This window comes from Pelobates fuscus, chromosome 4 (genome assembly GCF_036172605.1).
Source record: "Pelobates fuscus isolate aPelFus1 chromosome 4, aPelFus1.pri, whole genome shotgun sequence".
Lineage (NCBI taxonomy): Eukaryota > Metazoa > Chordata > Amphibia > Anura > Pelobatidae > Pelobates > Pelobates fuscus.
The window spans coordinates 353,006,682-353,030,436 of NC_086320.1; the positions used below are offsets into that span (position 1 = coordinate 353,006,682).

At 40.5% G+C, this 23,755-nt stretch overlaps 1 protein-coding gene across 2 annotated transcripts in view; it reads right to left on the reverse strand.

Moving 5' to 3' along the window:
• Positions 1 to 240: 240 nt before the first annotated feature.
• ODAD2 (outer dynein arm docking complex subunit 2) overlaps positions 241 to 23,755 on the reverse strand; it is a 128,256-nt gene continuing 104,741 nt past the window's right edge. For both annotated transcript variants that reach the window (XM_063450798.1, XM_063450797.1), the window contains exons 18-20: positions 13,194 to 13,382; positions 7,258 to 7,479; positions 241 to 962 (exon numbers count right to left, since the gene is read on the reverse strand). In XM_063450798.1, coding sequence (XP_063306868.1) covers positions 849 to 962; positions 7,258 to 7,479; positions 13,194 to 13,382 — 525 coding nt within the window. In that variant the 3' untranslated portion in view covers positions 241 to 848. The remainder of the gene's footprint in view (positions 963 to 7,257; positions 7,480 to 13,193; positions 13,383 to 23,755) is intronic.

Here is a 23,755-nt window from a genome sequence, read left to right on the forward strand (position 1 = left end):
ACGAGGAAATTTCAGATTTTACCAAAATTAAATATATTATTTTAAGGTGGGGAATAATCATGCCAACCAACTGAAAGTGGATAACCCCGGTATGATAAATATTTGGAAAGGTGACTGGTGCCACCGCATCCAGTAGGACGAAATTACTCAATTTAACTAATAGCTGCTGTGATGTACAGTGAGCATGCTTTCCGTAGTAATGTATTTTCTTCAGACAATAAGCAGCCAAGAAACATTCCATTGGAGATCAATACTTTATTTATATTTTCGTTAGGCATGTTTGCATGTGTGTGAAGTAGACAGTACAGTTTTGTCCAGTTACATATGTTCTGAACGGAATGAAACAGTTGAAACATATGTGTTAACTGCTGAGATATAATTAGATGTTATTCTGGTATTCTGTTATTTGAAGCTGGTAAAATGACAATAAATTACGACATGCCTGTGGAATGATCTGGACAGTTCAGATGCTCAGTTATTTGGTTTTCTCCAGTTGCCAGATGAAGGTTTAGATATGTGGTCATCAGGCTCTTGTGGGTGGAAAGAAAACTCCAAAAAAAAGAACATTAGATTAGGTTTTTAGATCTAGAGTTGATCGTATGTAAGTTAATGTGAAGCCATACACATGAAATGTATGTAGATTGTCTTTTAGAAAACATAGATTACATATTAACTCTAATAGCTTTTTCTAAGTTCCGTTGCTTTATGTTGGTAATAACAGATGCTTCAATAAATATCTGCAGGGATTTTGGAATAAAAAACAATTCGTTAAACAGTGTGTGACTTGGAAAATGCTGTAAAATATTGTGGAGTAAAAATAAGGACGTGTAGTTGTTACAATTCAAAGTTCAGCCATATCTTGCTTTTTCATTTGCCAAAGCCAATCTACGAATGTTCGATATGCATCCGGCTGCAGCATTCTGGAGAATTTCATCAGTAGATCCAACCAGGTCTATCAGCAGCTGAAAAATGAATAAAGCAGCTCATCAGCGTCTCATAGGGCATAAATTCCAAGAACATTATTCTGCTTTGTGTCAGAGTACGAATGTATCCAGTATGTATTTCCAAACTGCTCTGGTTTCTTTTCAAAGACCATTTTTACAAAGGCAATGGAATGTTGTTCCACTGTGTTCTAATAAAAAGAAAACTTGGAACTATTGATTTGTACCGTAAATAATGAAATCATTTAATGACATATAAGTCACGGACAAGGAAGGAATATCAAAGAAAGTAGCTGATAAATGCTAATAATGCTGAGATCCCTCTTTAGAATCTGCACAGATGATTTGGAAAAATATCTAAAAAAAAAAAACAATAATTAAAGGGACACTATAGTCACTATAGTCACTATAGTCAGGTTTTAACTGTTCAGATGCAAACATAGCAGTTTCAGAGAAACTGCTATGTTTACATTTGGGGTTAATCCAGCCTCTAGTGGCTGTCTTCCGGACAGCCACTAGAGGCGCATCTGTGACGCTGGAGGTATATTATGCCTCCATCGTGCAGAGCGTCCATAGGAAAGCATTGAGAAATGCTTTCCTATTGGCAGCTTGAATGCGCGTGCGGCACTTGCCGCGCATGCGCATTCGGCTACGCTGACGTCGGGAGAGGGAGATGACGTCGGCGGGGGAGGAGAGGTCACCAGTGCCGAGGGAGCCCGACGCTGGATTAACCCCTTAAGGACACATGACATGTGTGACATGTCATGATTCCCTTTTATTCCAGAAGTTTGGTCCTTAAGGGGTTAAGGTAAGTGGCTGAAGGGTTTTAACCCCTTCAGTGCCACGAGAGGGGGACCATGAGGGGGGGGAGCACCCTCAGGGCACTATAGTGTCAGGAAAACCGCTTTGTTTTCCTGACACTATAGTGATCCTTTAATGGTAACTATTAACATAACCAGACAAAGTTTCTAGACAACGTCAATGATTTCTGATACAATAAAAATATTATTTTTAAGAGAGCCAGGTAATGATGAATTAAAGGAAAACCAAATGCACGCAGACCACTTTAACAACTGAGCTTAACTCGGTCAGGTGAACAAATGCAGGTCATAGGAAATTCACTGAAGCACTTCACAGGAGGCAAGCACGGTGCGAGAAGCATTGGATTGGACATTCATTGTTTTTTACATTGTAAGGTTATAACTAAAAACCATTGCACATCGATCAACATTGAGATGAGCTTGTCCAGGTGACTTTAGAGGTCTTTTAAAGTTGGAGTAAGGCAGCCAGAACTACAACCACATAATTATATGTTTACATGTATCCTGAAAGGCTTGCGTCAATTCATCACATTAGGCAGTCTGAATGACGCAGTACGGTGTTATCAAAAACAGCACCAGTCAGTTTCCAGTTCCTAGCATTAGAGTCGAGACCAGATGATGGCACGAGATATGAAGGGCATTTGAGGAAAAGTTCTGTTTCCCTCAGATTTCGCATGCCAAACAAATTATCAAGTGTCTATTTCATATATTCTATTTATCTGGTTCCAATATACTTCAAAAAAATCCATCCAAGAACAAATATATAAAAGATAAGAGTGATTATTTAGTGATTAGATCCCAGGTGGACACCATAAATGTATGCAATCACAGGGTAATGTAGTAGGTCTGTGTAAAATGGTGCTTGATTAAGGAATATAATATTTAGAAGCTGTTAGCAAACTGCAGGTCATCTGAAGAGAGCAGTAAACTGTATTTTTGTATTATTATTATTATTATTATTATTTTTAAACTGTTTAAATAAAATCCATCCTCTTGGGTAAAATATAGCACATACTATACTCACACTGACAATGTGGCCGATAACCACAATGAAATCTGTTATCACTCATCCAAGCTGCATTCTATTCATATGGCTGAGACACAGCTTGGAATCCTGAATTGCTGAGTGTATAGAGTCACAAATTGAAGACAGAAGTCCATTTGGTATCTGACATTACATTATTTTTGTCAGAGATGCACATGTTTATCCTTAGATCTCGACCCAGATTTTTTTTGATTTTTTTTGCAAGAGAAAGTGTTAGTGTTCAGCTAATTTACAAAATAATTTATATTGCCAGTAGCGGTTTTCCTTCAATTTGTGCCATACTACATTGTAAAGAGTACAAAAAAAACGGTTTAAGTTTTGTTTAAATTGCGTAATCAATCATCAAGCTAATTCTCGCATCAACAACAAAAAAAACGAGACATGTTTGTTCAAGCAGGACGTTATAACAGTATGGAAGGTTTTTAGTGAAAGGCAGGTCTGATTTTAATTAAAAAACATTTCTTAATCGCAGCGTATCTTAAATAAAATATGGCTACCAAGTCACATCCTTGGGGAAAAGGGACTTTTCTTACAGACATTATACAGATAAAGAATTATAACTAAAATATAAAATGTATCACACGCATGTTTACACAAACATATTCACCTGTTAAGGAGACACTACAAGCACCGTACATATTAAAGTTCAGTTTAGCTGTTCATTGATAAATGGAGACTAAAGTTGAAGTCACTCCAATTTTTGTCAATCCATTTTCAAGAGGTTTGATAAAAATCTAATTTAAGGCCAGAGTAGACGCAATAAAAGCACAGTTGACTGTTTTTCCAGTTGGAATACTTTGGCCTTATACTTGAGATTCGCTTTGAATCCTCACTTTAGTAGTGCTTTATCTTTTACTATATTGTTGTCAAATTAAATCTACATTTGTTAGTGAGCAGCAGAGCCGCAGCCTTGTACTGTATCACAAGACGGTGCTCAGAGTACTTCTGCGGTTTACTAAAAAAGCCAAGTCGGAAGGAAAAGACATTCCCTGCATTTTCTTGAAGCAAGATAAATACTGAAGAGAAATAGAGATGAGAGAAGACGTTGCTAGCTGTGAAACCTGCCAGATTCCTCTTTTTCTGGCATCCAGCGAACCTGGCAGACATAGCCAGTAGCAATCTTTTCCATTAAATTGTGCTGCATAGATTTTGGTTTCACATATGTGTTTAAACATTTTTATCCAAACTTCAAACTTTCTTTTTTTTTTTTTCTTTTTTTTTTTTATAAAATTTAGTATTTAACATCTTAATGATACCTTTCGCAGAAATATAGGCAAACGCTGACTGTGATATATTTTTTTTGTTTTTATTAAAGTGCTACAAGGAGCATTTGATGTTGATAAATTCTAGAAGAACCCTCTTGGATGGTAGTACAAACCTCTTTTCATAAAGTAAAGAGATGCTTGCTATTTGCCAACAGAAGATCTTGCGCCAGCCTCAAGGTAACATATCCAAACGGCACTAAATTAGAGGTCTTGCTACATGCTCAGCAAAGATAAGCTGGTCTCGCTAGCTGACATTTTTCCCCAGATGGGATCAGACAGACTATAATAAAGCACTTGTTGTGTACTCCAAACATCAAGTAATTCGATAGTGTTATTTTTATGTTGTTTCTATTTTTTTTGTTTTTTTTTATAGCTGCAGTACAGATTCAAAACCTTCGTGACCTCAAAAAAAAAAAAAAAAAAAAAAAAAAGGCACAAAAACAGATTTTTCTTCTGGCAACGAAACATGGCAAACTGTTTTAAGCATGTGGGCATTACCCTTTAGAAAAAATACCTGTGCTGTAACATTATGTTAATGCACAAGTTTGGAATTTCCTCTAGAATTCAAGAAACTTTTTGTAAACCTGATAATTTATTAGCATAGCTTCAATTACCCAGGAGGTGGGGATATGATACTGTAGACCTTCCTAAAATAAACATACTATCCAAGAAAGAAGTTAAATGTGATCATGTTTTTTTTTTTGTTTTTTTTTACTTTCTGACTCTGATATAACTGACAGTGGGACCAAGGTTTCCTGGATATTTAGAGATAACACATTTAAAGTGGATGTGCCACATTTCAGTAGTTCATAAAGATATCTTATTAATGAAATGCCAATCAAAATCGAGTTGGAATTTTATATAAATTCCAACGCAATCAAATGATACCATAAGACAAAGTAGGGACAACTTTGCCTTATGGTAAAGTCTGAGATTGACCAAAGATGAAGCTCCGTCATTATCTTTTGTCCAATCCCAGCAGCCGTCACAAATGACACCTGTGGGATTCAGACTCTGTCTATTGAGGATACTGCAGTCTTGTGGGGTACTCCAAAATGGAAATATTCTCCAAGTCGGCTATGCTTCTAGTTTGGCTACACTATCAATTCAGAGCCCCTTTGATGCAGATCATGAACAGAGCCCTTTGTTTACTATGCCCTGTGTTTAGCACAGTTCAAGAAAATGTAATTGCATGCTTGCTCTTGTCTGGCTTTTTGTATCCTGTGTCCCCATAAATGGAACACAGAGCATACCCCCAACATTGGCATTCCGAGAAATGGGACACCAGTGGAGGGAGTAAAGGAGGCTTGCTAGTGATGTGATCATGACGTTGACTCCATCCAAAAGGGGCAACGACATCTGAAAGTGAGCAGGTTTTCTCAAATAACTGGCAGGTCAGCCAGGCATTAAGCATGCCAGGCTACCTGCCAATCAAGAAGGTCAGCCCACTGCCATACCTGGTCCTAGCCTAGTTGGCCTAAACCAGAATATTTTGCTTGATGTTCTCTCTGTAATCTTCTTCGTGGTACTGTAACATTCTTCATGTAAATATGAATGAGTTTAAGTCCGAGTATCCAATCTTCTGACAAAATAATAAACAGCAATGAGTATGTCCAGACTCCATTTTTTAATATCCTTTCCTTAATTTGGTCCCCTCTTCCCTGGAAGTCCCATAGGAAAGCATTGAATCAATGCTTTTCAATGGTAAGTTTGAATACATGCACACAGGTCCTCAATGCTCCTCTATGAGGAGCATTAGATTGGGCATTGGCAAAGGAGGCTATGCATCCTCGGTGACATCATGGGAGGCAGAAAAGCGAACAACACAACGGAAGCCTTCGTACTGGAAAAAGGTTATAAATCTTTATATTATGGTAAATGGGGGCTAAAAAGAGTTGGGACAATGGCAAGACGTGCCTTGCAGGAGCTCCTCATCTTGTTCCTATTTTCAGTGCATTCCCTGAAATACTGCTCTCCCAATCGGCACATACGGTGACCCACCTGGTTTATACATCATTCGGAAAGACCCGGCTCGGTGTCAGGCGGTGCCGGCTTCTGTTATTGTGGTGGAGCTCTCTGAGGCCTGGTGATATCATTGGATGGGAGAGGCGGTGAAAGCATTGCTTTCGCATGTAAGCAGCATCTAAGCTGAATTCCCAGGATGGAGTTATGGATGATGAAGCCTAGCTAGTACTCTCTACATAGTAGTTAAGCTTCTCATTAAAGACTAGGCATAGCAGCATAGCATGCTTGTATGAATTGCATGTTAATAATATTTACAAAATTAGGTACTTGAGCACTAGTGAATGCCAGTTCTACGTGACTTGATGTATTATGCACAATTGTCTACTTTCTCTGTGATATCTTTTACCTCAATAAAAGAAAGAATATATATATATATATATATATATATATATATATATAATTTTTTTTAAAGGTTAGGGACAAGGTCACCATAGTTTAAGGAATACAGATTTGTATTCATAAGACTATAGTGTTCCTTTAAGCTGTTTTACTATGTTTAAATTTACTAAACTGACTCTCAGGAATAGAAGAGAGGGGGATAAGGAATGCCATAAGCTAGTATTTCATGTATTTAATCTACACCTATTTACACTGGCAAATATCACTCAAAGAGCTCACTACAAATGTTGTAAGTAAGTTTTACCGACAAGCTGCAACTCGCTAAAATGGGTCTTGTTAGTAGTGGCTGCTTCCATGCTGAAAAATTACGCCATTAGATACTTAGAATTCCTGGTTGATTAAACATTTAATGTCTTCCATAGAGAATTACAGGAAACGATAAGCACAACTTGCTGACTCGTATGTATCGATACGATCCAAGTATTCAAGTATTCTCTTCTGTCAGATCAGTTCTTTTACTTCTCTACATCTTACCTTCTCCATACAGGTTTGCTCCCATTTGAACTTCCTCTCTCAAATTAAGTTTCTCTTCATATTCTGTCACTATTGCCTCATCTAAAGCCTCTCTATTGTCTTCCACTGTTATACCAGATCCAACCTTAATATCTCCCTCCCTGACTCTGCTCACATCAAAGAGGTCCTAGATCTTGATTGCGCTCATCAAAGCGGGTAACACAAAAGCTGGGAGTTTGCAGCACATTTTGGATCTCATAATATATGAAAAATGTGAAAACCTCAAAACCAACAGGATAGAAACTTACTTTCACAACACCATGCTCGTGCATTGTTATACAGTTGTTGGCATCTTCTGAAAGCTGATACAAAGCTTGTGCCGTAGCTCGATGAACTAATGGGTCACTTGACTTCAGGTAACGCACCAAAGGAGCCACAGCATTGGCGTCTCCAAAAGCCACTCGGTTAGTTCCCCACGTGCAGCAGCGTGAAATGGCCTCAGCCAAATGGCGCCTCAATTTGTCATCCGTCTGAGAAATAAAACACAGATAATGCAATTTTTAGCTTGTCTTTCCTGGCTCGGTTCTTTGGCTTCTTCGTTAACCAGTCATTAAAACAGGTTTCGCTGAAAGGTATAATTTTATTAAGAGGTCCCTTGGTGGTAGGAGTAATTCTTAAAAAGTATGCAGCAGTTTACAGACTGTGGCAAGGAAAGTATTGCGTGGCCAACCGAAAACCAAGAGAGAAACGTTTGCCGAGGTTTAGGTGCCATCAAAATCTTACGAGTGTAATGTTATCATATGTTTTATGGCTGTTCCCGGTATGTTGTCTTTAAACACAGCGAGGGAAAGATTCACTTGTTAAAAATTTTTAACAGCCAGGTGTCAGGGGAGTCGTAATGGGGACTAGACATAGTTATGAGTATACCTCAAATCTTGCAAGCAAAGTAAACAGATTTATTTTCAAGTTACATTGTTCTACATTCACCTTCTCTTTTGATTTCATACAATAAACAACTGGCAATATATATATATATATATATATATATATATATATACATATACATGCACTTTGAAATTAGACATTTTTAGAAATAAAAATGTTAACCATATTGTGATGCAATAAAACGCAGAATTAGTTTATGAAGGCAGACAGAGTTATTCACGAAAGTGAGAATTTTAAATGAATTGTCCAGGTCCGCTAGGCTCTCACGTTTGCTACTCTGGCCCTAAGTTTTTAATTTAATTTGAATTCTCACTTTAGTAAATAACCCTGATAGAGTAATAGTATTTTTTTTTTTTTTTTTGTAATTCTTTATTTTTCTTGTGCATGTGAAAACATATAACATGTTGTCTTACAGTGCCACAACAGCATCAATAAGCGTATTTTGAACAGTAGTTAACAAGGCATGTGAGGAAAGGGCACAATTTTATATTTTAATGTCATGCTAAATATTGAGAACTTATGTCAGGATGAGAGACGCGGTTCTAAACACAAGGTCCCAGCTAGTTCAAGAATTGTCATGTTAGGTATAGTCAGGAGCAATTGCACAGGTTGCACATGAATAGCAGGTTTTTGCTGGTAGCAGTGGTATGTCAGACGTAACAACAGCGTCGGTTTGTATGTATGCATACAGGGTTCACATTGGATTATTAACAAGCTTAGTGGGAATGGCTGACTTTAACTGGCAATGTACTGTTATGTAGTGTAGTATACCTGTGGGGTGCAGTTAGGTTGCTAGAGATTAGTGTGGTGTAGGGTTAGCTGAGACCTATATGTCTGCGTGTGAAATAAGGTAGGAAAGTTGCAAACAGAATGTGATGCACTCTCTCTAGTTGCAATTAAAGTGTGGTTAACGTTGCGGCAGAGAGAGGGGATGGTTGATCCACTGAGGCTGGCAAAACAGTATGTGCATGTTGTTAGCTCCCTCTGAGGGCTCGGTCAGGTATATGTCGATCATGCAGTATATCAAAGGGGTGCATAAAATAATATAATATAAAACAAATGGGCAACAGGCCTAACTAAAACATAATAATAGGCATATCAGGCGATGATTAAAGAAGTCACTTAAGTTCGGTTGCACAAGTCGACGTCCTCTAGGAAAAGCCTGGCTATCAGCCGATCCCTCTGTGTGGCAGTTCCCTTGGGCTTCGTGGTAGACCACGCCATGTTTGGTAGGGTGCTCTCTTGTATCCCACACCTGTCTGCTTACCGGGTCCGTGGGGATCATGTGCCATCTCCTGCCGGCTGGATACCGGTGTGCGGGGCCTCCGTCTGCCACGTCCTCGGCCCAAGGCCTTTGTGGGAGCCCGTGCCTGGTGTCCATTGATCCCTTCCTTAGGATCGTGGGCCCATGGGTTTTCCGGATTTCAGGCGGCCCTCTGGGTGTATGGATGGCGGTGGGGGGTTACCTCCATTTGAGCCCCCGGCTCGGAAGAAGAGCAGGCGTGGAAGGCCCCATCACCTCCCATACGCACTGCAGGAGGTGTAGGTATATGCGAGCAGTGTCCCTTCATAGCCTCCAGCTTGGGTGAGTGGCATGCTTCGGTGGTGTTGCTGTGGGACCGTTGATCTGTATGAGAGGCTTGCCTCTGAGCTCAGTCGTGGATCCTGCTCCAGAATTTCTGGAAGATGTCATAAAATCTTTGGTTGAAAGCAGTGAGCCAGTCCTGTGTCATCATGCCTGATAGTGGTTGCTGAGTCACTGGGACGGCGGCCATGTTGCGTGTGCCGCGTGGGTCCCGAGTTGGCCCTTTGCTTGATGTTGGAGAGTGTGAGTCCTTCAGTGGGGACCGGGATATCCCTCCCGGTCCAGAGGGGGGGGGGTAACGAGCAGGGCCGGTGCAAGGATTTTTGCCGCCCTAGGCAAAAACAATTTTGCCGCCCCCCCCCCCATATGTCCTGCCCACCATGTGACATCACAATGCCCCGCCCATATGCTCTGCCATATGGGCCAACGCCAGTCTTCACAAAGTGTCTTTTATCTGAAAAGACAGTGTGTTTACATTAAAAAGCCTACAGACAGAGGCTATAGACACCAGAACCACTACATTATGCTGTAGTGCTTCTGGTGACTATAGTATCCATTTAATGTGCGGTAAATTAGAGATTAGTGCCACTAATAATATATTGGATTGCCTACTTACCACCAGATGAGGACAAGAGGCTGATGATGGGCTCAGTCTGGCTCCACAGGTCTGGTGTAGAAGAGGCTCTCTGGAGACTGTTTTTAACAGTGCTCACAACAATTAACGAACAGGAAGCAGCTCAATTTTTTAGGGCCCCTTACACAGCTCAAGGTCTGGGCCCCCAGGGGGCATACGCCTACAATGCCCACCCATAAATCCACCTACATGGCCCATCCATGAGTTGGGGATTTTTTATGTGTGCAATTTGTGTAAGGGATGTAGTGTGTTTATATGGGATGTAGTGTGTGTTTGCGTGTAAGGAATGCATTGTATGTTTCTGTGTGTGTGTGTGTGTGTAAGGGGTGCAAGGTTTGTTTCTGTGTATGTAATTGAATGCAATGTGTGTCTGTAAGGGGTGCATTAATTATGTAAGAGAACGTAAGGGATGTATTGTGTGTGAGTAGGAATGCATTGTATGTTTCTGTGTGTGTGTGTGTCTCACTTAGTGCTCTCCCTTGGCCCCCTGTCCCTCTGCAGTCCCCCCTTGGTGGTCTTCTCACTCCCCTCTCCCCCCCTTAGTGGTCCTCCCTCTCTCAAACCCCTTAGTAGACCTTCCCCTACTCCCACCACCCCCTTAGTGGTAATCCCCCCCCCTTAGTGGTCCTTACCCTCCTTCCCTCTCCTTAGTAGTCCTCCCTCCTTACCCCTCTTTGGTGGTCCTTCCCCCCCTTAGTGGTCCTCCCTCTCCCAAACCCCTAGTGGACCTCCCCTCCTCCTCCCTCAGTGGTCCTTACCTTCCCACCCCTGTTCCCCCTGTGTTCCTTCACCCCCCTCCCCCAGTGGTCCTGACTCACCCCTCCCCTAGTGGTCCTTACCCTCCCCTCCCCTCCCCTAGTGGTCCTTCCTCCCTCCTCCCCTCCCGTAGTAGTCCTTACCCTCCCTCCCCTCCCCTAGTGGTCCTTCCTCCCCCTCCTCTAGTGGTCCTTACTCTCCCCTCCCCTAGTGGTCCTTACCCCCCCCCAGTGGTTCTTACCCCCCTGGTCCTTACCCACCCCCAGGGGTCCTTATCCACCCCCTCCCTCCCCTAGTGGTCCTTATCCCCCCCTCTCCCTCCCTCCCCTAGTGGTCCTTATCCTCCCTCCCCTCCCCTAGTGGTCCTTACCCCCCCTCAAGATCCTTACCCCCCTAGTGGTCCTTACCCCCCCTGGTCCTTACCCACCCCCAGTGGTCCTTATCCCCCCCTCTCCCTCCCTCCCCTAGTGGTCCTTATCCTCCCTCCCCTCCCCTAGTGGTCCTTACCCCCCCTGGTCCTTACCCCCCCCAGTGGTCCTTATCCCCCCCCTCTCCCTCCCTCCCCTAGTGGTCCTTATCCTCCCTCCCCTCACCTAGTGGTCCTTTCCCCCCCTCATGGTCCTTACCCCCCTGGTCCTTAGCCCCCCCCCCTGGTCCTTACCCACCCCCAGTGGTCCTTACCTCCCTCCCCTCCCCTAGTGGTCCTTTCCCCCCCTCATGGTCCTTATCCACCCCCCCCCGGTCCTTATCCAATCCCCCCTCCCTCCCTCCCCTAGTGGTCCGTTATTCCCTCCCCTCCCCTAGTGGTCCGTTATTCCCCCCCCTTGTGGTCCGTTATTCCCCCCCCATCCCCCCTCCCCTAGTGGTCCGTTATTCCCCCCCCCACCCCCCCTCCCATAGTGGTCCATTATTCCCCCCCCCTCCCATAGTGGTCCTTACCCTCCCCTCCTGCCCATGTAGTGTGGCCGGGCGGCGCGGAACCCGGGACAGGAACCTCTGTTTCCTGTACCCGGCCGCCGGCGGACTGACAGGAAGTGCTCACTCAGTGAGCGCTTCCCTTCAGTCCGCCGGCGGCCGGGTACAGGAAACAGAGGTTCCTGTCCCGGGTTCCGCGCCGCCCGGCCACGCTACATGGAGAGACCGGCAGGAGGGAGCGATCTGCGCTTCCCTCCTGCCGGTCACTGAAACCCGGCCGCCCTCCATGCAGCAGTGCTGCGCCGCCTGGGGCTTGTTAAAGCGCTCAGGCGGCGCAGCATGAGGAGGTGCACCTGGGACAGGGATCCGGCGCCCCCTGGTAAGTTGCGTCCTAGGCGGCTGCCTAGGTCGCCTTACAGGTGGCGCCGGCCCTGGTAACGAGGCGAGTGGTAGACCTCCCTTGTGGTAGCTTCGTGTGGGGCGGGTGATCGGCCGTTTCACCCGCCCGGCAGCGGTGGTAGGCCGCAATGTGGTCTCTGTGGGAGAAACGAGTGGGTAAGTCCGCAAGATCGCAGGGGCTTCTCCCAGGTTCGCATACAGCTGTATGTAGCTTTGCTGGGCACCGTTGACCGGCTGGGCACTCGATGTCAGGCAGATTGCGTGGTTTAAATCAGGAGCTCAGGCGATGTGCAGCCAACCGCCATGATGCCCAGGCCCCGCCCCTCAGAGTAATAGTATTTTTTTTATCAGTATATGAAACTGAAAAGTGATATTGAATGTATTGCCTAAAATGCAAAATGTTCCGCTCTCTTTTTCCCTTGAAGTGTATGAGCTACAACTCAGAGATGAAACCAAATATATGTTTAAGATTTACTATGTGTATTCTTTGAGTAAATATGGTTTAACTCAGTTTAACTGTGCTTCTGGGTCGATGCTGAATGATATAATAATAAGGAATCTCTTAGTATAGGTATCAAAACTTTAGGACTTCACATTGCTCCTACTGGGTTGGGTGTTTTTGTCATTATTTTTGTAACTTACTGGAACAGTACATATTTTCTGCCTAATATGATGTTTACGCCTCAGTAAATAGAAAGATTTTACAGCAACCGACCACGGCAGCCAGTTTCTTTATTACTTTTGTTCCTTAAATGTCATATGAGTTTGCCACATATTACGAAAGGTTACAATGTTACCAAGAGAAGAAGCAGTTTCTTTTATTACAAGCCTAAATCATATTTGCCTCTAGCACTTAAAACTTTATTGCAAATGAATGAGTTAGCGAAGTCTCCTTTTGCTATGTAATGACTGGAGATTAAATATAAATCTTGGAAGATCTTGAAAACCCGAATAAATGCCATTTGATTCATGTTTCCAAGCATTTCATTGACATGTATGAACATACATACCGTGTTAGTTAGCGTAGACAGCATGGGAACCACTCCGTGATCTGTTATAACGGCCAAATTTTCTTCATCTTTGGCTATGTTCGTGATAGCGGCACAAACGCTTGCAAGTACCTCAATGTTGTCAGATTTTAGCAAATTCACAATTAATTCTAAGCCCCCAACGAAGGATCGCACCATTTCTCCAGCATCCTGTAGAAAAAATAATATTAAATTGCTGTAACATACAATCTCATAATCAGCGTTAATGTCCAACCAGTCTGAATATGTGTCTATATTTCCTTTCATGAATGAGAGAATAAATAGTTGCGGCGCACTCAGACTACAAAAAAATATAAGAAACAAAGAAGGCTACTAAAATGCCTAACTAAGTATAAATATGGGGATTTGGTTCCACCATATGGCCATATGTTGTTAAGCCCACCACTACTTTCAAAGTACCCCATTATTGGTGGGTCCTACACTAAAATGTGGGGTCCACATATACAAACTTCTGAGTTGTGTCTGGTTTACTCGTATGTTGGGCAGACGTCTGCACATCTTCAGATTAAGTATTCTTCATTTATCCAGCATTCTATATAACATTTTCATAATAGCTACCCCACAGTTCCCCCAATGCCTCAAGAAGATCAGGCAACAAGTGGATTTCTTGTTGACTAGCTTAGTTTAGCTATGATTACGTAACAAACCTAGTTTAGTTACCATTACAGACTTACACCTGCTCATCTATGAATAGTTCACAAAATATTTCAAATTCTTTTTTGCAGAAAGTGGTCATAAACATTGTCACATGACCTTATTTTTGGAACTATAACGTTGCACATGATGTTATTTTTGAAGGAACTAGATGGGTACCATAACTACTGCACAATGGTGTTGTGGTTATGGTGTTATGAGTGCACTAGAACCCCAGAATGTAAGTAGTCAAACCATCTGCTAATATTTTATCTTCATTCCTGGGGTCTACTGGGCAACGGAAATACTCGGTGTCCAGGGTCCTGCTGCTAGTATGGAGAGCCAGAAGCTCTTGCCTTGAGCTCCCATCTCCTGAGCTAAACTCTGTGTGTAAGTGCTAGCTCATTGGCCGAGAGTGTCAGCTGATTGCTCCACAGAGAACCAGCGGATTGATGCCATATTCTGATTCTCTATGCATATACTATTGTTTACCATGAGGGAGCTAGTAAAAATACTTATGCTGTTAAACTTCTGTTCCTCTGCAAGTCCGCCTGGAAAAAATGGGGTGGTATAGGGTGTGCAGAATCCCTTCCCAGGTTTCAAGGGATGGGTAGTAACTACAACATTATCAACCTTCCGTTAATATTAATGGCTTTCCAATGTTTTGCTTATATTTCTGCATCACAAATATTTCATTCTACACTTATAAATTTGATATCTAACAGAAATTTCCCATATAAGGGGGGCTAATCATACGGGAAAAAAGTACGCTTAATATGTTTAAACAAGCAGCCAGGACATGATACAATCCCCGCTAAACAATATCTGCTTTTTTCTACAGATGAAGAGAGTTAAAATGTGTCTGGTGAAACAGAGAATGATTTACGAGTACCTTTTCCAGTTTAATACCACTTCACATATTTCCTCTTCATTCCAACTCAAAAAGCAATTGCCCATTAATAGATTGTTACACTTACATTGGTTGCTTAGCATCCGTACAGCTCACGGTCTATGGGACATTATATGGCATTACATTTGTAGAGGTAAGACATTAAATGGCTTATTTACTACGCTAGTCATGCAAACTTGAAGTCATCTGTAAAGTCTGCGAAGAGTCTATCATACTCATCTCCTCTCCAAATATAAAAAAATGTTTTAGGTTGGTTTTGTGTTTTTAATTTTTTTAAAGGAATGCTCTAAGGAACCAAACCAACTTCAGACCAGTCTCACTGATCAGTTGTCTGCAATTTAGGTGTGAAGTCATTTAGCTTATACAGTCCTAGCCACAACTACTCTGGCAGTGACTCACACAGCCTCCATACACACTTCCTGAATTACATGATGATACAATTTTTAGTTTCCTTTATTTTCAGCTCCTGACCTGTTAATTGCCAAAAAGAGATTTTAAAATATAATTTATATACTTAAAGGAAAACTCTAAGTACCAAAACAACTTTAGCTTAATGAATCAGTTTTAGCATATAGATCAAGCCCCTGCAGTGTCACTGTGATGGCCTCCTGTGTGTGATTAAAGTTCAAATGACAGAGCAGAATAACTTCTAAAGTAAAATCTCTGAGCTGTCATATCTGATTAAAATTTAGAACCATTTTTTTTATACTGGCTGTGTGTGTCTCAGCAGGGGAGGTGTTGCTAGGATTGCATAAACAGAAGCAAAGGTGATTTAACTCCTGTAGGGCAGATAATTACGCAGTAACACTGCAGGGGCATGATCTATATGCTAAAACTGATTCATTAAGCTAAAGTTGTTTTGGTACTTAGAGTTTCCCTTTAAGTATATAAATTATATTTTAAAATCTCTTTTTGGGTTAAAAAAATCTTAAAACAAGAGTGAGGACATATGTCTGTTCATCGAGATGTAAATGTACTAAGCTTGCCTCACAGATCTAACTTGGGACTGAGTTATGATATCATTACTAAGACTCGCATGCAAGACAGTACCGCAAAGGAGCCGAACGAGTTATGTGCTGGTACAAACACAAACCTCAGCTACCTTGAGGGTGAACTGGGTCCTACAAAATATATGATTTATATTAAATCATATTGTTTTGAAATTACAAGCCACAAACAAGTCTGCTTTTCATATAAAATGGACATTTTTACATGTCTTATAAAAAGGATCCCCGTGGCTATACAGAGCAATGGTATGTCCAGATGACTTAAAAGGATAAAACAAAAAAAGCCATTAGTACTTAACTAAATGTATTTTGTTGTGGAAAATTAGGTTCCTGGAGCTGAATTTATGATTCTTTATGTCGTAATTATGAAACTATTAAGACGAGGATTGGAATACTAACAAAAAAGGATTAGACGTATTATTTTATTTATATGAAACATAAGAATTTACTGACATTTAGACATGAATTGGTTTTTGTTAAGTATCCAGCACGTTTTCATTTCAAAAACAGAACTGCTCAAAAACTGTTAAATATGGTATTAAAAATAAAATAAAAAAATATAATAAAAAAAGTACAGGGGTGAAATAATTGGAGCCGACAAGCAGAACTGAATCATTTGTGCCAACATAATTTCAAATTGAAAACCAGACTGAATAAACTATACTGAAAAAAAGTCTTTTCTACAAACCCCAAATATGCATGTTCTAATACAAAACCATAATTTAATTTCATCATGCTTCCAAAAGTACTGCTTAATTTATGTACTCCCATGTTCTCTCTGGCCAATGTCTACATGAAATGTTTTATTTTCTGTTATGTAATTTAGACTTCTTATATGAGTGCCACTGTGTACCTACTTTTATTTTTTAATATTGTAATGCTAATTTGTATTGTTTTACTGTTTGCAATCAGCATAATGGGATAGAGTTAGAGGTATTATCGAAATTTGGCTAAAGTCGGCAATAAATGTACCTCTGTTGCAGTGCCGAAGCCAAGTTCTCCAATATGCCTGATCCGCCTCCTTTGATGTCACTCCCCCTAGTTGACTAGTTGCGTGCTGGAAACAGATATCCAATATGCACATAATTGATATTAGCCAGCTGGGAACTCTTATTTCAGGATGGCTAACAACACCCCAATAACGCTGTAACTACACCTACAGCAGCAGAGAAGTTTAACTCAGTATATGCAGCATTTTATAGCAAAATGTTGTAGACTCCAGGCACCATGACCACTGCAAATTACTGAAAAGGTCATGGTGCTTGTTGTAACCCTTGTAAGTCTTGGGAAATAGATCTAAATACCAAATTTACATAAGAGCAGTGGCAGAGAGCTTAGACTGTTCATAGAGCTAAATATTATTGCACATTGGAAGAGGATTAAATTATTTTGATGGTATTTAAATCTGGAACATATAAGCTACAGTGGTTATTTACTTAATGATTGACTGGATATGAGTATTTTGTAAATTCAGCGTTCTAGTATGTTACTGTGTTGGATAATGTGACTCTCCGAGAGGTTATACAAAATATATTTTTATATACAGACCAGTATAGGCAACATGTTCACTTTTGGCAAAAAGTTTAAATTTTTTTTTGAAAAATTGAAAAGATTGAAAAAAAAATTTGGTGACAGTGGCACCATTATTTTTTTTCTCAGCAGCAGTTATAAATTCTTCTGGAGCCAAAAGTGGCACATGAGGATCCCCAAAATAACTACAAATTGGGAACCAGGGGCGTAGTATTTAAAAGACAATGCTATAATCCTTTACTAGTTTTATATCACTATAGTATCGTATAAAAACAGCAAAAAGGAAGAATGCCTAACAAATGTCTAAAGTTATCTTTTTTTGTCTCTTTATTCTAAATTGTTAAACTTTAAAAAAAAGGTTTTTTTTTAGACTTATAAAATAGTTTTATTCTACTTGATTAAATAATATGTGTGCGCCTTTTTATAACACTGTGCAGAGGCAGATATAATAAAGAAAGAAAGAAAGAATATCTTGGAATATCTGTAGACAGGTTATATATTATTATTAATTATTATTATTATTATGGTATTTATATAGCGCCATCAAATTCCGCAGCGTTTTACAATGGGTGGACGAACAGACATGTAGTTATAACCAGACGAGTTGGACGCACAGGAACAGACGGGTTGAGGGCCCTGCTCAATGAGCTTACATGCTAGAGGGAGTGGGGTAAAATGACACAAAAGGTAAGGATAGTATTAGACTAGTGACAGTTGCAGAAGAGGAATCAGGCAGGAGCTATTAACATTTTAATTGATACGCTTTTATGAAGAAGTGGATTTTTAACGATTTTTTGAAGGAGTAGAGACTGGGTGAGCATCTAACGGAGGAGGGAAGCGAGTTCCACAGGAACGGTGCAGCCCTTGAGAACTCTTCAAGGCGAGCATCAGAGGTGGGAGTACGGACAGAAGATAGACGTACATCTTCAGCAGATCGTAAGGGCCTAGACGGGACATACTTGTGTATAAGGGAGGATAGATAGGTGGGAGCAGCATTATGTAGAGATTTGAAAGCAAGAACCAGAATTTTAAATTGAGCTCTATATTTTATAGGAAGCCAATGTAGGGACTGACAGAAGGGTGAGGCATGGGAGGTGCGGGCGGACAGGAAGATGAGCCTCGCTGCCGCATTCATTATGGACTGTAACGGATTACAGTAGTCAAGGCGAGAAAGGACAGTGGAATAGACCAACACCTTAGTCGCATCTGGCGTTAAGTAGGGGCGGATGTGCACAATATTTTTGAGATGGAAATGGCAGGATTTGGCGATAGATTGAATATGAGGCTTGAAAGAGAGGTCAGAGTCAAAGAAAACACCTAGGCAGCGAGCCTTTGTGGTGGAGCTGATGGTAGCACCGTTGACTTGGAGGGTGACAGACCCGGAGTAACAACACTTGAGAGAGGAAAGACCAGAATTTCAGTTTTGGTCAAGTTTAGTTTAAGGAAGTAGGCAGCCATCCAGTTAGAAACAGCAGAGAGGCAGTCAGAGACACTAGTCAAGAGGGACGGGGAGAGATCAGGTAGATTTGCGTGTCATCTGCATATAAATGATATTGGAAGCCAAAGGAGCTAATGAGTTTACCAAGGGAGGCAGTATAGATTGAGAACAGTAGGGGACCAAGGACTGAACCTTGGGGGACACCAACAGAGAGGAGTTGGGGAGAAGAAGCAGAGCCAGAGAAAGAAACACTGAAAGAGCGCTGGGAGAGGTAGGAGGAGCACTAGGAGAAAGCAATATCTTGTAGACTGATATTGCGGAGTGTCAACAGTGTCAAAAGCCGCAGACAGGTCAAGGAGAAATAGGATAGAGTAGTGACCACGAGATTTTGCAGCAAGTAGATCATTGGATACTTTGGTCAGTGCCGTTTCCACAGAGTGCTTAGCACGGAAACTAGACTGAAGCGGGTCTAGCAGAGAGTTGGACTCGAGGAAGTCTGTCAATCTCGCATACACAATTCTTTCAAGGATCTTGGATGCAAAAGGCAGTAGCGAGATAGGACGATAGTTGGATGGGAAGTTAGGGTCAAGATTGGGCTTACAGTTGGGGAGAGAGAGAATTTTAGTGAGAGGTGGAGAAAGAGTACGGATGAGATGCGAGGGAATTGGATCTAGGGAGCAGGTGGTGGGGCGGGAGGACTGTAGCAGAGCAGAAACCTCTTCCAATGTAGCGGGTGCGAATGAACATAGAACAGCAGAGGGAGTGAAGTTAGGGGAAGTATTGTAAGGGGAAGAAGAAAGATGAGAGATCTCTTCTCTGATTGTAGAGATCTTGTCAGTGAAGTGAGTTGCAAAGTCTGAGGCGGTCAAGTTAGTAGGTGGAGGAGGAACAGCATGGCGAAGAAGAGAGTTAAATGTGTGAAATAGTTGTTTGAGTTCGTGGGTGAGTGTGGTTATGAGGGTATTGAAGTAATTAACTTTTGCAGAGGAAACAGCCAAGCTATATGAGCGCAGCATAAATTTATAGTGGAGAAAGTCAGATGCACAGTGAGACTTTCTCCAACAGCGTTCAGCAGTTCTGGAGCATTTTTGGAGGTATCAAGTGAGCTTGGTGTGCCAGGGTAGTTTTTGGGGTTTTACATTTTTGGAGATATCGAGTGAGCTTGGTGTGCCAGGGTTGTTGTTGTGGTTTTACAATACCTAACGCGATGTCTTACATCTGGGACATAAACATGGGACGTACACGGAATCATTTTACAGCAGCTAACTATGAATGATTACTCTGTTACATTATAATATTATACCACTTATAGAATGTTCTCTACGTTGGCCTTTCTAATAAAACGCATCTTCCTTCCCTTACTTCACGTATCAATCATGGTGCTCTAGGTTGCTCCACTCCATTCCGTGGCTCCCAATCCTATAAAAAATTACAACTCCTTATCCAGAATTACATCGACGCACATCCTTGCATCTAATTTACCAGGATATGTTCATTTAGCTTTTCTCTACATTCTGGATGTTATTATTAATCTACTTAATGGTACTCATTTTATCAACCTTGTAAGCAGAGGATCGGATGACCTTGCTGAGAATAAAATCAATGAGTCTGAAATTGTGCAGCTGAATGGCTCTCTCCAGAGCCATCTCATCAGCTAATGTAGGGGTACATTAAATCCAGCATCAAATTTACTGCTGGTAACACCACTGAAGTCAGAAAACGTTATGGACCGGCCCTAACGTGTGTTTTAATTATTAGTCTCACAATGATCAATGGTCCAGTTAAAAGGAGAACAAGGGCAGCTGGCAAAGCACAGCACTGAACAGAATTGGCATGGGACCATTCCGGGGGACCCTGTCAGAGTCTATCCAGACCTTGGCGTCTCCCTTGACCTGCCAGGTTACACCCCCTACTCACACCAGGATAACAAGGTACGAATAGATACCTGGAGCTCCCCTCTGTCAGCTTAGGTTGTATTTATTGGCCCCAAACTAACCGTTGTGCTGTATGCAGCGTTTAAAGTGAGCACTGCAAAGGTCCCTTTAAAGGCATTGAGAACACCTGGGCATAGCAGATCGCAGGCAGCCCAGGTCAGCCTGTGCCACTAAATGCATTGCTCTCACCGCAATGCAGCAAAAGGCATTTAAATGTCAGTGCCTCTATATTCTTTACAGTTATATAAGAAAACCAGTGCATTAAATTGCATTTCTTTCTGATGTCCTACTGTCGATTTATAATGAAGTAGAATTATATTTTCAATACTTGAATCAATACACCTCTTATACCCAAACCCTTAGTGGTCTTTAGACCTACTGATGATATTGCACTTTGTTGCCAAGTCTGTGTGCCCTTTCTACTTTACTGTCTTTTAGGTTTTATTTTCTTGGCTTAATAACAGACTGTAATAAATAAGTTCAGAAACATTTACAAGGTGTTTCTAAAAAAAAATATGTAATCCTAAAATATGAAACAGCAGTATATACACTGCAGAGCTTTGCCAAGGCAATCACATAGGAATAATAACTGAGAGTGACCAAGACCCACATAGGTATTATTTAGTATTACAGCGGTCCTCATTTTGGTTATTTTTTGCTTTTTTGGGTGTATTTCTTGCTGTGGCAGACATACATTTCTTTCAAAGTTTCCCTTATAATTATACGTCTTGTATTTTTCTCTGGCCCTAAATTAGAAAAAAAAAAAATACAAAAAAAGCCCAACACAATCTTTCCATTAATGTAATCACCAAGTATACATATTTTTTTTGTAATATAAAAAAAATCTGCTTTCATTTTCAAATAGGATAACACACGCTTTGCTGATGCTCATTTAATATTTGTCTCTGTCCCATTTGTGGACAGCACCCAACCCTATATGTCCATGAGGTTACCAAAAATAGGGTGTCATTCGGATCCAATACTGAAATTAATTGCCAGCCCAATGCAGAGTTAGTGCATTCACACCATGTGCCCAATGCAGAGTTAGTGCATTCACACCATGTGCCCAACGCATTCTACATAACTAGGTTCATATACTGAACATGTGATATCAGAAGGGAAACAACTGCTTACTATGCTAGCAGACGTTCTATGAAAAACACAGTTCAGAACATGAGAATTTAAAGTATTGTAACTTTTGGGGTGTGAAGGAACGTTCTGTACTATTCCGATAGTGGGCAGGAAAAGGACACGCACTCATTCTGTGTTAGTGTATTTCAGATGATAAAACATGATATTTTCAGATTTCATATTTCTGGATGGAGGATTTAATGTTGGGCAACATCTGTTCCTAACACACATTACATCTTTTTAAGGTGAGAGGAAAAAGAGACACTGATTAAAATACTGTGGCATTCATATACGTACATATCTATCTCCTAATCTGTTTAATGTAATCCATCAATCTACTAGTCTATCTGTCTATCTATCTGTCTGTCTGTCTTTCTATCCGTCAATCTATTTGTCTATCTATCCGTCTATCTATCCATCTATCTATCCGTCTGTCTATCTAGCTATGCGTCTATTTATCAATCTATCTATCCATCTATCTGTGTGTCTATCTATCTATCTATCCATCTGTCTTTCTATCTATCCGTCTGTCTATCTATGTATCCATCTGTCTGTCTACCTATCTATCTATATATCTGTCTGTCTGTCTGCCTGTCTGTCTATCAATCAGTCTATCTACCTGTCTATTCATTTGTCTATCCTTCCATCCATCCATCTTCCTGTCTGTCTGTCTAACTATCCCAAAACCAAGTCAAATAGTTGAGTATATTGCACAGCATACATTATGTGCCTACTGCTGACTATCTAGATGAAACATCTGAAATGAAAAATTAAATGAATAATCTTTTCATTCACTAAGCTTGCAGCTTCCACTTCTACAAATACGAATGCTCAGTAAAAGCACCTGTTTAAACACTTGCTACTGTGAGATTTCCATGCAGGTTTCTGCTATAGTGGCACAGTATATAGGTAACATTTTCTGCTCATTTGAAATGCTGTCAATTGATCCTTATCTTCAACTCACACTGTCAACATTCTGCATTGACAGAGGTTGTCAGTTCAAAGTAACAGAATGTTTCAGTGTCTTGCAATAATATATGGTTTCTCAGACTAACAGTGTTAAGAAGCTTTTGATAATTTCTTCATGTTTATCAAGCCAAAACATTTTTTATTTTATTTTGAAATTAATGTTGATGTAACTATATTCTGATTTATATTTTTTTTTTATAAAACTAAAAATAACACATTACCTATAGACAAATCATGTATGTTACAAAATTCCTTTGGACTAAAGTATATAAATGTAATTTTAAAAATGTAATATTAGAACATGGGCTGTGTCCATCAGTTGTCCCTTTTATATTCAGATATGTTTGTATTGCCTTAATGTGTAATGTGACATATTTATAACATAGCAAACTCTGTAGGCATTGCTTGCTGGGATATACAATCATTCACATTGTTTTTTTTTGTTGTTGTTTTTTTTTATTGTGTCTCAGTTTAAATGTTTTATTATTTGGCATACAATTTTGAATATTTCTGTTTTTTATTACTGCTATTTGTATGCTTAGTGCTATGTTCATTCTATGCCCACCTTCTAGTTTTTAATTTTAAACATCACAATCTTGATGTTTTAGTTATTATTTTGAATGGCATCTTCCTGAAATATTTGAGGATTAAACACCTATTAACATTAGGGTCATTCCAAGATTCAAAAGTCATTTATAAACCTGTGAATTTTCTCTGTTTGCACCAATGTAAAATATTGTGCTTTCTACTACGGTATATGTTTTCTCACGGCAAAAATATAGAATAAAATAAATGCAGATGTACATTACATAATTGTACATAATTATAAATATTTTGATAATTTTATTTTCAAAATGCCTTTAAAAAAACATCTCAAGAATGTGTCATTTTATGGACCCTTGTCTAAAGAGACCATTCATCAGGTATACACGAAAACATTGAAAAGGAAAACGATAAACCATTAAGCTTAA